Source organism: Trachurus japonicus, chromosome 1, assembly GCF_045865225.1.
Source record: "Trachurus japonicus isolate A0001 chromosome 1, Traja_1.0".
NCBI lineage: Eukaryota > Metazoa > Chordata > Actinopteri > Carangiformes > Carangidae > Trachurus > Trachurus japonicus.
In genome coordinates this window covers 22,231,108-22,245,894 of record NC_140907.1, presented here as the reverse complement: position 1 = coordinate 22,245,894, position 14,787 = coordinate 22,231,108, and the positions used below count along the sequence as shown (strand labels likewise).

The 14,787-nt window shown below is 41.9% G+C and overlaps 2 protein-coding genes across 3 annotated transcripts; both read right to left on the bottom strand.

The window, feature by feature from the left end:
* Positions 1-1,526: 1,526 nt before the first annotated feature.
* Positions 1,527-3,591, bottom strand: LOC146991893 (ladderlectin-like). 2 transcript variants are annotated; one of them, XM_085780364.1, is made up of 9 exons: positions 3,540-3,591; positions 3,373-3,441; positions 3,261-3,290; positions 3,122-3,169; positions 3,011-3,040; positions 2,666-2,757; positions 2,216-2,341; positions 2,025-2,124; positions 1,527-1,772 (listed from the first exon to the last, which is right to left on the bottom strand). In XM_085780364.1, exons 2-9 carry the CDS (start codon positions 3,419-3,421, stop codon positions 1,699-1,701), a joined length of 549 nt encoding a protein of 182 aa, XP_085636490.1. In that variant the 5' UTR covers positions 3,422-3,441; positions 3,540-3,591; the 3' UTR covers positions 1,527-1,698. The 2 variants fall into 2 exon arrangements, with proteins under 2 accessions (XP_085636490.1, XP_085636496.1); XM_085780370.1 differs by having other exon boundaries at positions 3,122-3,166.
* Positions 3,592-6,343: 2,752 nt separating this feature from the next.
* gstt1b (glutathione S-transferase theta 1b) lies at positions 6,344-11,816 on the bottom strand. Its single transcript, XM_085780353.1, has 5 exons — positions 11,660-11,816; positions 10,398-10,485; positions 10,159-10,309; positions 8,806-8,982; positions 6,344-7,242 (listed from the first exon to the last, which is right to left on the bottom strand). The coding sequence occupies exons 1-5, from the start codon at positions 11,769-11,771 to the stop codon at positions 7,045-7,047; spliced, it is 726 nt and encodes a 241-aa protein (XP_085636479.1). The 5' UTR covers positions 11,772-11,816; the 3' UTR covers positions 6,344-7,044.
* Positions 11,817-14,787: the final 2,971 nt, after the last annotated feature.

Here is a 14,787-nt window from a genome sequence, read left to right as displayed (position 1 = left end):
TTGTCTTTCATCTCCAGGTGTGTCCTTTACTTGCCTGAAGGTAAATGACTGGTATAATATGAAACAAGGCTTTGTTTAGACTGAAGACTATATATTTAAGTTAGGTCATTTTTTCTGGACACCTGTATTTGGTTTGCTTCTCCCATGTTTAAGTTAGCCTAAGGATATGTGGTCTTATGCGTACTGTAAGTGGTGAAGCCAAAGACAAATTTCCACATTGTGGACAATAAAGATATTTGGCTCCAGAGACTTCTTGAAGATTCGGCTTTTTGACACTGTATCTTTTTTGTAATAAACCATTTTTTACCATCTACAAAGAAGACATGTCAGAATGGTCATCATTTCATCAGCATCAACATAAAAATATACCACAGTACAAAATTATGTGACGAACAAATTATGTCATGTATGTGCATTATTTGAGCACTGTGTCCACATCTGAGGGGCCACTGTGGAATGAGGAACTTCTATTGAAGCCTCCTGTTACTCTAAATCATCAGTGGATTTTGTAACACTTCAGATAGGACTTTGCATGACACCCTCAGACCAGGAAGCAATAGTCACCTTTTTAATACAACCATAATTTTTATTGTGTGTTTCTCAGATGTTATGTCGACTCTTACGTAAGAATTTCCAGGCCTGGCTGCCGGGAAAGTCACTCTTCCTGCAGATGAAAAGAGCTCCCAGCAGGCTGTCATGTTTTATGCTGGGTCAGTGCTGTTGACTGCTGGTCACTTTTATCATGTTACAGTAAGTCCTTTGTCGACTCACTCCAATGTAAACTGAATCTGCCTACAGGTAGGAGACCAATAAAGTAACCTTGAACCTAGGATGAGGGCAGGAATGGGGACACCAGGTGTCCCGTTTTGACCGCAAAGCATTTTCATTCCTTGCCCCATGTCACACTGAGAGTATGAGAGTAGCCAACCTCTCACACTCAGTTTACAACTTAATTAACCCAACTGTTATGATATAAAGTTGTGTGTGCGTGTGTGTGTGTGTGCGTGCGTGCGTGCGTGCGTGCGTGCGTGCGTGCGTGCGTGTGTGTTTGTTTCACAGAGACTTCATATAAATGTACGGGAAAATAGTTGATAAACTGCAGAGATATTATTATTAGAGGAGTCCCTGATTCATAAATTGACCTCAGCTGTGCACTGTGGCCTGAAACTCAGAGGTTGCCTCGGTAACTTGAGGGGTCACTATGACGTTAGACTGACCCCAGGCATGGACAGGCAAAAAAGCTGAGAAAGAGGGTGATCTTCTGTCTCTCTTGGCAATGGTCTCACGTTTGTGCTTATTGTGACAAAGCAGGTTTAAAAACGTCACCCTTCTTTTTTCAATTTCTATTTTTAATAATAAATGTATTTTGCCAAATGTTCTTTTTAGAAAGTGGTTTCAAGTGGTTTTTATTTTCTCTGATTTACCATCCTACCACAGAAACCAAAGCCATGGATGTTGACTGATCTACTTAAGGAGCTCGTTCCACCTTTGACCTTTCTCTCAAATAAAGGAAGATCACACACTGCCTCATTCGTATATTGCTTTATTAGAGAAAACAAACTTCCTTCCACAATCACAAACACAAATGCTTTGATACAAAAGTGATTTATCTTTTAATGTCTTAAAGAATACACAATGAACAACCGAAGAAAAAGAGAAAGAAATCCCAGCTGAGGCCCAAGATGTTTAGCATTTATGTTAACAGCCAAATGGGTTCTTGGAGCAGATGAAGCGATATGAACTGACTGTGCACTGTTGGTTTCCCCAACCATCTAAAGTTTGATTAAAAAAGAGAGAGAGAAAAATAATATTAACACCAAATCTGCAATTAATACACTCTCTGAAAAAAATAGCCTGGTAGCACTGAAACATTTGCTCTGTTATATTCCACATGAATAATTAAATGGAGAAAGTTGGTCAAAAAACACAGATGAACTGATGTATCTATCCAGCCAAAGCAAATAGCTGTGAGTTGTTCTTGCACTGGTTATGCAAAATCTATAGTAAGAAAGGATGTGACTTACTTGTTGTGCGCAGGTACATGCAGGGGTAGCTGGTGGAGGACAACTGGCCGTGCCATTTGGTGTAATAAAAACCTTCACGGTCAATCCACATCCACCGGCCCTGAGAGACAAAGAACATGAGTGTTGTTGTCTTTGGTCACTGTAACTGCTGTTTGATCTGGACTGACTGACATGGAAGATCTTAATAATACCTGCAGACTGAAGCCTCCCAGCCAAGCGATGGACTGACCGGCTGTCTGCGTGATCTGCTGGAGGAAGCTGTACTCTCTGGGGTTGGTGACGGAGGCCAGGTGCGCCCCGAAGGCGTTACAGTGCTCCTGATGGACAGAGAAAATACAGATGGATATTTGTCATTGTACAACTAAATAGATCTTGTGTTACATCACTTCTTCACTCTTGTCCTTTTCTCATAAGTGAATGTAAAGTTCCTCTTTTCATTGACTGATGGTGACAGACTAAACTAAACTACTAACATACATATACCATCATCATCCAGAGGCTTTAGGCCAAGACAATCATTGCTGTTGTAAACCATGTTAGACATAACACAGTCAAAATGAGCTATATGTCTTCTGCCATGTTCACAGTTTTTACAAGCTTAATGATTGCATGGTCACAGTAACAACAGAGAGCAGCAGTACCTCAGCATTGTACCAGTTCATAGGGGTGTTGACAAACATGAAGCAGCGAGCGCCGTGCTGAAACCAGCCATCTGGGCAGGGGTTAAACCGAGCTGCAAAGAGACAGAGTGAACGTTATTTCAACTGAAACACACTCACTGTCCTTCATATGACAAAACTTCTGCTCTACAGCCTCCTACAGCAGCAACATGCTGCTGAATAAACTCTGCATATCTGTCATGTGTCTGATAGACAGTTAGAAGGTTGTGGCCTGACACATGTAGGTTTATCAAAATTTGCTGCCATGGCGATCACACTCATGATTGATCATTGAGAAAATAGAAAAAACGGTGACATGGCTCTTACATTGAGGTACTGCTTCCTCCTCAGAAACACCTGCTGCACAAACATAAACAGTCAAAAACATGAAACCACACAACAGAAAAATGCTGCATGAGATTTAAAGAGGACACTGACCACGTGCAGCAGCCTGTTCCTCTGGAGCCTCGGCTACTGCTACTGCTTCTGTGGATCAAACACATGAATGAATGCTGGTGTCAGAGACATACACTTCTTACTCTCTGTGTGGATTCAAGTCAGTCCCTGTAATACTGACCTGGAGCCTCCTGTTTGTCTTCAGCTGGAGCTGCAGGGAGAAACACAGTGCTGTCAGTACCAGTGGTAGAAATTACTCTAATGTGTGTGTCAGTGTGAGTGTGAAATCTGACCTGCTGATGCAGCATAGAGGAAAAGAGCGAGGAGCAGGACAGTCTTCATGCTGAAGATCAACGATTGTTCTGTGTGGAGAAACAAAATGTTGGTTAATCTGCAGAGAGAGAGAGAGGGAGAGAGAGCAGAACCATCAGAATGAAGAGAAACCCAGCAGCAGTCGTACCTGTCAGGTAGATGTGAGGTGGTGATGTTCAGGTATCAGCTGATGGTGCAGTGATGACAGGAGGCTGCTCTCTTCTTATATACACACCTCAACACCTCTGAGTCACGTTTATGTGTGGGTGTGGGTGTGCTGTTGTGATTGACGCTGTGTGCGGGAAAACATGATTGTAATTGTGCACATTAAAATCTGAAGCTGAACTCTGACCTGTTTCCTGATTGACACACTTTACAATCACTTGACACTTACTGGTTGTCGTGATTTCAGAGCAGGTTAAAGGTTTAAAAGAAGTGAAAGCAGGCTACACATGTATTTGCAGTGTGTGTGTGTGTGTGTGTGTGTGTGTGTGCGCGTGCGTGCGTGCATGCATGCGTGTGTGTTTGGTAATTTACAGGGACCATGAACAGAGGTGATACATTGAGATTTCCAGTATGAGCACAGACAGCAAAACCACATAAAAGAGACCAGGTCTAAACCTAGTACATGTCGGGGCCATGTTTGGTCACTGTGAATACGCAGCAGGTGAAATGCCAATAGCCTAGTGTGAGACGGGGCTTGTTCTGAGTGAGGAAATTGGAAAATGACAGGACAAATGATTGATGATTGGAACATGTAGAAATGTCAAACAAAATGTATTATTTGAGCACTATGTCAATATTTGAGGGACAATACTGCAGTAAGGAACTTCTAAGCCTGTTGATTGTTCCTGTTAACCGTTGAGATACATTTTGGACCACTGCCTAGGTCAAGAAAGTAAGTCACCTTCTTTTATTGACCTTTTTAAAATGTTTACAGCAATTTATAATAATGCCAAGTTGACTATATGCAAGAACTTCCAAAGGCTACCAGTAAAGTCACTTTTACTGCCAATGAAAAGAGCTTACTGATTTCCTGGCAGGCTGTCTTCCCACACTGGGCACACATGCCCTTTTTTACTTTGGTGTGCCTTTGTTGGCTTATGTGACCCTGCCCAATGCACTTGCCCACGTGTCTTAACCATAGACTGGTCTTAACCCATGTGGGGCCTACAGCAGATTTGAGGGTTTTCAGTAGGTAACACAGCATGGTTTTGCTCACAGAAAGCCAACAGGGGCCACAATATGGGTTAGCCTGTGCAGCCCGTCCTGTGGGCAACTTTGGGGGCTGACATGTGATTGAATAGATGATCAATTGGGCCAATAGATGATAATGTGGTAAGGAGGGCCCGGGTGGGGTTTGAACCCTAGTCTCCCGGGTAAGAGTCATGTGCGCTTGCCATTCAACCAAAGGTATACCGCTGTGACCAAGTAGCCAGGACACATGATCAATTGGAGGCATAGTGACAGGACCGACCGTCAACTGTCACATCTCTCCCCCTCTTTTCACAAGCAGGTCCTTGTGCCCCACGCAGGCTGCCACCCATCAGGAATCCATGGACCCACCACTAGTGCTACATGGATCCTGCCAACAATAACATCTTTCCCCCTTCCTGAGAGTTTCCCACTGCTCCACTCTGCTCGTGTTGTAGCAGCTCCGTCTATATTGACACTGTTTTTTTGAGTATGTATACGTGTTCTGTTTCCTGTGTTCACTGTTTAATAAATATTCTGACAGGGAGCTCAGTGGTGTGTGGATCTTTTCATAGTGTTTTTAGATCCAGCACCCTATTGTACGTTTTTGGGGCGTGTCACCCACTTTTTTTTTTTTTACTGCTTCCACAGTACAACACAGAAGCCAAAATCTTGTCAGTATTATGACCCCTTTCCCTGCAGCTGAAAGTGTATTTTAACAGTCTGTAGTTAACCTTTTCTCAGACAACAGTCTGTGTTAGACAATGTAGGTAAGTCTGATCACTGACGTTAGTGATGGTCAGTTTCATCCTCAGCGAATCAGAAGTTCTAGGCAGTAGTAAAACAGTTAACAGTTAACTAATATTGTCAGTGACAATATTTCCTGGTTGAGACCCAGATTTATGATTCAAGGATTTAAGGAGTGCTGGGAAGAGCAGGTATTCTGCTGAGCGGAGGTTGTACATGTAGTTCATGTTAAGTTGCTACTGTACTACTCTGGGTTATTAACATTTCTCAAGCACATTTCTAGGACCCTAGTTTTTCATGACAGTGGAAGAATATGGATAACAAGTACTAGCCTACAGCATTCTAAATAATCTTATTTAGCTAATTAATAATGTTTTATTTAGTCATATTGCATGTTTGTGCAATTTATATGTAGGTAGTTATTCTGAAAATACACAACCAGGGTCTAGGACCTTCAGCCTCTGGGTCTACAGGAACATAACATTTCTCGTGGTTTTATCAATTAGAGGCAGAGACTGTATATTAACAATATTATGATGTCAATTCACAGCAAATTTCATGTTAAATGGGGATCAATGTTACTTCAGTCATTTGTATACTCTTCATAAATATATATTGGGTTTAAACTACTGATTACATGTCAATAACAACTTAGTGTTAATATGTTCAGGTCTAATATGTTGTGGGTCAAATATGATGTGATATGAAATTACCTGTTTGTCCACATGGTGTCAGTGTTAGAGATTTGAAACAAATCATCACTCTTAGTTTCCACCAGTGGACCAACTCAATGTTTCAGTATCATTGATCCTGATCATCCAGTATAGACCCAGCTGACTACAAGGAGAGCTGCTGTCTGAATTTAAAGAGTGACACACACATGTCCAACCTCCAACCTCTTTATAACACACTTCACTTCACATTATCCACATGATATCCCAACGCAGGAATCACAAAGTAAAACCGTCACAGTATGGACAACAAATCACCACAGCTGACAAACACAGAAAGGAGTGTGAAAGACAATGTTTATTGAGACTTGACGGAGCATTACCACGTCTTATCACATGAAGCTCAGCAGATTGAACTGCGTTCGATGCAGGGAAGTGGGAAGGAAACGGGTCTGATGATGCGTCGTCACCCTCAGAGGAGCCAGTATCTCAGATTTCACATTCCTCTGCGTTATATAATGAGGCCGACTGACCAACTCCTGTAGTTGTAGTGCATCATCCACTGTATAAGTAACAAAAGAGCTGTATATATATATATGGTGTGTGTGTGTATTAGTACAATACAGTCTATATGAATCAATATTCCAATAAAATACTCTTTGAAACTGAGTTTGTAGAGTAGAGTAGAGAATACTTTATTCATCCCTAGGAGGGAAATTCAAATTGATACTGTGTGTGGTTATTATCTCCCTGTGCTCCTTTAACAACACAAGGTTATTGAAGTTCATATTTGACCCTTTTCTGAGTTTTGCTAAGATATATTTCTGGTTTAAGAATTTTACATCTTTTCTCTTGGGTCTCTCTCTGGACGCTGCCTGCTTTCTGAGAGGTCTATTAAAAATAAAGCAGATTTTGTGGTCTTGCCCCCTACCATCGTGTTTCACTGTATTTTACTGGTGTTCATCTGACCTACAACTGCAATTCACAGCTTGGATTATGACCTGTTAAAAAGTGTTACAGAGAGCATCGATGTTCTCCTCTTCACATGAATAACCTGAGCAATTTGGGTTTGAAGAACTGCGCCTTGCTCTCGTCCATCAGCGTCGCATTCTCCTGAGCTCCCATGATGGTCTGGTGGGCGTCGTCAAACAGCTCCTGTCCAATGGCGGCCTGGACTCTGTCTCGCCATGCGCTCAGCTTGGGTCTCCCCTCAAACACGTCCAGGCCAGAGCCTACCGGCTGTAAGGGGGACAGAGGAGGGTGGAAAGGTGGGATTTTAATGTGAAAAGTAATATTTTTTTCATTACAAGTGATGGTCACTAGTTACAAGTGTGAACTTTTCAAAAACCAAACTTTAGATTTGGTTGGAATTGCATAACTACAGTCTAACAGGCATTAAAAGGATAGGTCACCCAAAATTCAAATTTCACTCATTATCTACTCACCCTCATGTCGACTAAGGGCTGGGAGAAGTGTCAGAGTTGTCCGTGGCTTCTCTGAGTTACAGGGGGTCTCGGCGTAGCAGTGCATGTCCATATAACGGTTGCAAATGGATACCACTTTTCTTCGTAACAAAAAGACACACCAAAAAACATCCAAATACCTCCATGCTGCTCGTATGTAATGTCCGTCGTGTATTGAAGCCCTGAAATGCGAAATTGTTCCGAAAAAATTAAATAAGTCTATATTTCAAGCTTTTTTGCAGCGGAAGCTCCTCTTCCTGGTCCCGAGCACTATGAAGGTATTTGGATGTTTTTTGGTGTGTCTTTTTGTTACAAAGAAAAGTGGTATCCATTTTCAACCGTCATATGGACATGCAGTGCTGCACGGAGCCCCGCTGTAACTCAGAGAAGCCACGGAGGACTCTGAAACTTCTCCCAGAAATTTCAATTTTGAGTGAACTATCCCTTTAACACAGGAAGTGTTGAGGGCGGAGCTAAGAGAGGGGCTGATGAGTTCAGGCTGTGTGGGGGAGAGAGAACTGTCTGTAACCTTGAGTACTGTGATGTTGAAACAATCTGTCTAAATGTAGAATATTTTCAGTGTTTCACCATCAGCAAAATTCCACTCTGTTTTAAAGGGATAGTTCACCCTAGAATGATATTTCGCTCATTATCTACTCACCCTCATGTTGACTAAGGGCTGGAAGAAGTTTCAGAGTCCACCGTCCCTTCTCTGAGTTACAGGGGGTCTTGGCGTAGCAGTGCATTTCAATGCCACGGTAGCAAAGGGACACCAGAGCTCTTCGTAAAAAAACGCACACAAAAAAACATCCAAATACCTCCATGATGCTCGTATGTAATGTCGCACTGCTACTGAAGACTCGAGTCGGTCTCAGTGCGAACCTTGCGCATGCGCGCTGGCAGCGGAAGAGCGGACAACAACACTAGGAGCTAATGCTACAAACATGCTTGGAATGTGGACTTATTTAATTTTTTTCGGGACAATTACGCAATTTGGGGCTTCAGCACAAGACGGACATTACATACGAGCATCATGGAGGTATTTGGATGTTTTTTTGTGTGCGTTTTTTTACGAAGAGCTCTGGTGTCCCTTTGCTACCGTGGCATTGAAATGCACTGCTACGCCGAGACCCCCTGTAACTCAGAGAAGGGACGGTGGACTCTGAAACTTCTTCCAGCCCTTAGTCAACATGAGGGTGAGTAGATAATGAGCGAAATATCATTCTAGGGTGAACTATCCCTTTAATGGGAAGCACCGAAAAATACAACCCTGTTTCCAAAAGTTGGGGCACAACACATTGTCATATTCTTCACTAATCTGGCTGCCAGCAACGTCTACCTGCATGACCTCCACAATGGCGACCAGGTCGGCCAGTGAAATCTGATCTCCGGCAATGAAGGGTCGGTCCTGGATGAACTTTTCCTCCATCATCTTTAGTGAGGCGTTCAGGTCCTCCATGGCTGCGTCTAGCTTGTCCTGCGGGACGTCCACACCCAGCATCTTGGGAATCAAAAGCTACGGCACAAACACAAAGACCTCGATCACACTACACAGCTCTGAGAGTTCAGAAACTTTTACAACACAGAACACAGTAAAAGACCGTGTCAGATATCAAACAGCAGCTGCTGTAAACAACCTAGAAGAAGAGGCAATGCCATTAAAGTTAGTTATGTGCTGATTAAACACATTTATCTTGATAGAAAGTTTAAACCAGTTGCTACTATTCACACAATCTTTTGTTTTCGAAACAAACTGATGTTTTTTGAAGGACATGAATTGATACAAAAGGCTGAACATATCATTTTACAAGTGTTTCTCCTGTGGGACGCCCAGGGAAAGCAAAAAAAATGCAGTATTTCACCCCTCACTTCCTGAAACACCCAGAGAAAACAAAAGTCTGAGTGTTTAGCTGCTGGCCGGGAGGACGCTTAACTCTTTCCTCACACATGACAATGGCGCTTCACCTCAGCACTGGAGGACAACAAATTTATAAATTATTAATAATAATTTATAATGTCACATAGATTTCCTTGCAGGCCCTGTTCCTTTTTCTGTCATTTAAGACGTAAACGATAAAAATGAAAAAAAAAAGAGATATTGTTTAAAATGGTAATATAAGGGAATGTGTCATCTGTAACTTCATGTCTTTTGGACATCATTTAATCTTCCACTTGCTTCACTGTTCACATTTTGACCAGGGGAGCCCACTTTTGCATGTTGTTATATTGTTGTGGCTGTGTAAAAATGGCCAGTATGTGCTGCCCCCCCCCCCCTCCCTTATTACCGTGGGAGAGTGCAATCATCCATTCCACCAAACAACTCAGAACAAGAGTGAATACCAACAGGAGAATATTGCAGTGGATTTTGGCACATTTTTTGGGGCACTACCCACATGTTTAGCTGTGTTGCTCATTCCACCGATCCTTGCAAGTTGTACCTCGTCGTAAAGGTGACTAATCAGGCTTTCCAATGATATAAAACTATTTTACTCAACTTATCATAAAACTGCACAGTTAAATCAGTGCAGAGTGGCTCTACAACTACTATCTCAACTTCAGAGAGTGTTTCTTTGCACAGCAGTGTCACAGCTGTGATGCTGTTTTCTGTTGCACATGTACCACCTGGAGACAGTGACATACAATCTGGTAAACACTGGCACTTGAGAACAAGACATCATGTAAGTGACCATACCCTGAGCCAGAAAATCCTGGATCCATGAAAACGGACGGCCGCGTGCTGCCATGACAGGTACTCATTGACCCGAGCGCGCTGCTGGAGGTCAGCTGGGTACCAGAAGTCTGGAGTCTTGAACTTTTCAGCCAGGTAGAGCAGGATGGAGATGCTGCAGAGGGAAAGACACCACAACTGGGCACCACCAAGAACACACAACTTTACACAGACAGGACACATAACCGAGGAGCAGTGCTCACCTCTCAGCCAGGCAGAAGTCTCCATCACGCATAGCAGGCACTTTTCTTATCAAGTTGATTTTCCCAAACTCCTCTTCAAAATGCTCGCCTGAAACAAACATACAAGTTGGTAGGTTTAACTCAGTACCTGAGGATGAAAGACTATGCACATTATGTAATTTAAATGTAATTGAGGATGAACTGCATTTTGTGTTTCATTGTCCGTTATATGATGAAGCCAGGCAGTTTTTGTTTCAGAAAATGCAAAATGTGAAACCGGAGTTGTTTTGGGTTGATGATGAGGTAAAGTTGGAATGGTTCTTCAGAAAAGAAGTCTTTACTATAGCTACTTTCATGAAAAGTGCCTGGTCAAAAAGAAGAGGTGAATTATTTATGTGAACTCCATGTGGTTTCTGTTTTTGGTTTTGTTTGGTTTTGTCTGTGCTCTGATTATTTTGTTTGTCTGGATGTGATGATGATGTGTCTTGTAAAGGCTGGGCGCCTTAATTGGTGCACGACATAAATATAAATTCAATTCAATTCAATTCATACAGTACAACTGGGTTACAGCAACAAGACATGTTTTTTTCCCCTCCAGTTGCAGCACTTAAGATTCTGTGAAAGACCTCAGTCCTTTCAGATGTCAGCAGTGGCGGCGCCAGAGTATTTTTTCTGGTTCAACTACGGTGGGGCTATATCATAGACTGGGCTATATGGTGGCGGGGCTCACCACAGCTAGACACACACACACACACACACACACACACACACACACACACACACACACACACACACACACACACACACACACACACACAGAGAGAGACGCTAAAAGTTACGTTAACAGCACAGCAGGTGAATCTGAGTGAAAATAAGACATAGATAAGAGGCGATGAGACCAATATGAGATCAGAGGGGCCATAAGGCACTTTGACACAGTTAACAGCCAAGAGTCTAAACACATCTCCAACAAATTAAATATGCAGCAAGGAGGCAAAACGCTTAGTGACAGAGTGACAGTTGTCATCGCAGCCGCGACGCGCCGCGGTGGTGCTGTTGGACTCTGTAGGCTACTTTTCTTGTTTTTTTTTCTTGGTTGTTTTATGGTAGGGCTAACACAATTTTTGATGGGGCTATAGCCTAACCAAGCCCCACCCTGGTGCCGCCTATAGAGAGAGAGAGAGACGCCAGTGTCATAAGGAGTGAGCAGGTTAACATCAGGTAAACTAGGAGTTCACACCGACTCTGAGTTTTCCTCTGTGTCAGTGTGGCCGTGAACTCACCGTCCTTCAGAGACACCTTCTTGAACTCAAAGGGGATGTTGTTCTTTTTGGCGAAGATGTAGACTGAGCGACAGGGCTGAGACATCAAGTCCAGGTACAACTCTAACGCCATGGCTGTTTCTGCTTCACACACCGAAGGAAGTTTTCTACTGTGCTCTACTTTTCAGGCTGAAACCGCTACTGTCTACAAGTCTGCTTCAGGCTCCGAAAACCGGTTGGCTAATTAGATAGTTCACGTCCCCTCCTTTCTCCTCCTCCTCCTCCTCCTCCTCCTCCAGCGGCAGTTTCCTATTGGTTTGGGATAAACCAATGACACTCCGCATACTCTGTCAGAAGCAGGAATTACATTTGAAAGATTTTACTCATTTTCTTTTTAATTTCTTATCTTTTCTTTTGTGAATAATTGGGATCATTTTACCAGTTCTACAAATGAAACCACCATGTGAGCAGTTTGAACGGCCTCAGACACATGAAGAAGTCACAAGGCAGAACAGCTTGAAATCACTGGTTTAATGATTAACAGTCTCCACCAGGAAAGACACTTGTGACTGACTTTCATAACTATCACTGTGATCCTCTGAAGTGTACTGAAGCAGAAGTAGGCCTATATTAAAAAAAAAAGTCAAGGCGTCTCCAGGCCATAGGAGGAATGGCTGAAGAGTGAATCCTCTTGCTCCAAGTCTGTACTCTCTAAAAAATATCAGGCACTGAATAGGCTGGATCAATCTGAGGGGAGGCTTATATAACTCAGTGTTAACTTTGTTTGACTTTATGGTAGAAATTAGTATTTGTATTAGTCATCTTGTACCACACACAAAACACAATCTGCACGAGATTTAAGCCTACTGTTAAGTTATTTTTGGCCATGCAGTTTTGGAGCTGTGTCCTTGGTGACGAGCCCAGTTAAGTTAATTGATTAAGTCTAGGATCTTTCTTCAGCTGTTTTGATTGTTATAAATGGTCAAAATCTGCAGCAAAACATCTTGTGCATGACAACATAGATAATTGAACATGTGTTGGCATGTCTTTTGTAAAATGTTTCCACAAGAGAGTAGGCTAAAGGGAGAAGAGTCATGTGCTTTTGTTTCATCTGCACTTTACAGAAGCAGCACAGGTAGGGGGGTAGTGACACAGACAAATAGTCCTTGCATGGCTAAATGAGTGATATACCTTTAAACAGGCATGTATAGTCTGGCTTGTGTTCACCTCACAAAAGGAATAATGGCCAGTGAGACCTTATGTGCAGCAATGACGATAACAATAGTTCATAATAAATAATATACCAATGACAATTCAGTGAGTCCCTTCATGATGTCATTTTCTTGGCTTTTACACTGATGAGAGTGAGGGGAAGGATGGCCTGAACAGTCCTGCAGTGAGATGAGCTGCTGTGGCTGCTTCTCTGACCTGCCCTAATGCTGCAGAGAGGGCAGTGTTGTCAAAACTGTCCTGCATCTTACACTGCACGTGATCAACAAGGACTGGTTATAAAGAATCAAAACACTACAGCATATAAGTTCAATTCATTCTTTATTTTTTTCTTGTATTAATCATTCATACTCCAGCATTTGTTTGCAGTATCTACACTTTGCTTTTCATATCACAGGTTTTTGATGCTCTCTTCCCCACAGGAACACCTGTAATAATCTCATTCCCGCTCTCCCCTCATTGGTATGAGTACAATTAAAGGCCCTTACCCACACATGTTTGGGAGATATTGCCTTCAGTGGGGATGGGAAAAAGTGATGGGAGAGAAATCCACATTTTAAGAAGGAAAAAAATGAAATGGTGAGTTACTGGTCATAGCTCTTTACTACATCACATACATGGCTCAAGACACTGCACACCATGGATCAAAGCCTTTAAATCAAGTGACATATTCTTCTACAAAATGATTTTTATGATGACCGAGATGAAGATCTGCTATAGAGACTGTAACACTTTTTAACCCCACAATAGCTAGAACGAGGTGAAATCAGAACTGATTCATTTAATTCAGCAAGTCCAGGGAAATGAAAGTAGTTACAACATTTAATTCAGTCTTTTGTTCACCATTTAGAAATCCTGTTCTTTTAGTTGCACAAAGACAAATTAAAATCAGAATAAATGACTTGGTGATTATACAAAATCAGTGTTTCCCCAAGTCACTGCAGTCTTTTGGGTCAACGGTGTGACAAAACTCCGACACCACAAGAGGAAGTTATTTTTACTAACACTTTACAGTTTAAAATAATAATTTTATCATGTCTTCTGCACTTGAACCATTCATCTTATTAAATAGGTGTGGACATAAGACCAAGGTCAAAAATTGAGAGTTTTAATTGGTAGAAAGGCTCGGTGTAGACCAGGGTTAGATCAGTAACAGACCAGTACTGGGATAGATGATATGCAAAAAGTGAAATTGTTCTTTACCTCACAGAAGAGCAAGTGCACAAAAGTTTGACTTGCAAGTAAAAGTCTTTACCGGTATGTACCACACTCATAAAAGTCTACCATCAAATTCCTTTTCCAAAGAAAGGATGAACTCATCTTAAAATCATCTTAACTTCTGTACACAATTTGAATTAAAAAAGACATTGTATTTAACAATACTGTCTTTGTAAACCAATGGTACCAAATGAAATGAGCATAATAACTAAAAAATAAAACATAAATGTACAAAGTGAAAAAAAGGCAAATTTATCTATAATAGTGTCAATAAAATGCTAAAAATATAACTACGTTTCATGTTAAAAAGCATTGAAGAGGTTATGGTAAAAGAAATACCATCATCACCACCAGAGTTAATAAATGAAGGTATTCCCATGGGCTAAACAAATAATATCCTAAACTAGGAGCATGTTGGTAGTATACACAGTACACAGATTCTCTTTCCCACAAACATGCACAAGTCCGCACAGATGCATTGACTTTCATTCATTGTGGACAGCTTACCCCAAACCTTAACCAGGACCTCAGAAATGACACTTTGCCATGTTAGGACTGGGCTTTGGTCCAAATTAGGACTACTGGTCCCAACAAGGCCAGTGTTTATACCAGAAAGAGTCCCAAAGAGGTAACAAAAAACACACACATACACACACACACCTTGTAACATTAGCCCCTCTTAGGGAGAGAACCTGCTGTAT

Excerpts from the sequence above, each read along its gene's own strand:
- LOC146991893 (XM_085780364.1), bottom strand. The coding sequence starts at position 3,421 with ATGAAGACTGTCCTGCTCCTCGCTCTTTTCCTCTATGCTGCATCAGCA. Across the intron at positions 3,041-3,121 it reads GGAACAGGCTGCTGCACGTG|GTGTTTCTGAGGAGGAAGCA; the intron begins GTCAGTGTCCTC and ends TTTGTGCAGCAG. Across the intron at positions 1,773-2,024 it reads CATGTACCTGCGCACAACAA|ATGGTTGGGGAAACCAACAG; the intron begins GTAAGTCACATC and ends ATCAAACTTTAG.
- gstt1b (XM_085780353.1), bottom strand. The coding sequence starts at position 11,771 with ATGGCGTTAGAGTTGTACCTGGACTTGATGTCTCAGCCCTGTCGCTCA. Across the intron at positions 10,486-11,659 it reads GAAGGTGTCTCTGAAGGACG|GCGAGCATTTTGAAGAGGAG; the intron begins GTGAGTTCACGG and ends TGTTTGTTTCAG. Across the intron at positions 10,310-10,397 it reads GACTTCTGCCTGGCTGAGAG|CATCTCCATCCTGCTCTACC; the intron begins GTGAGCACTGCT and ends TTCCCTCTGCAG.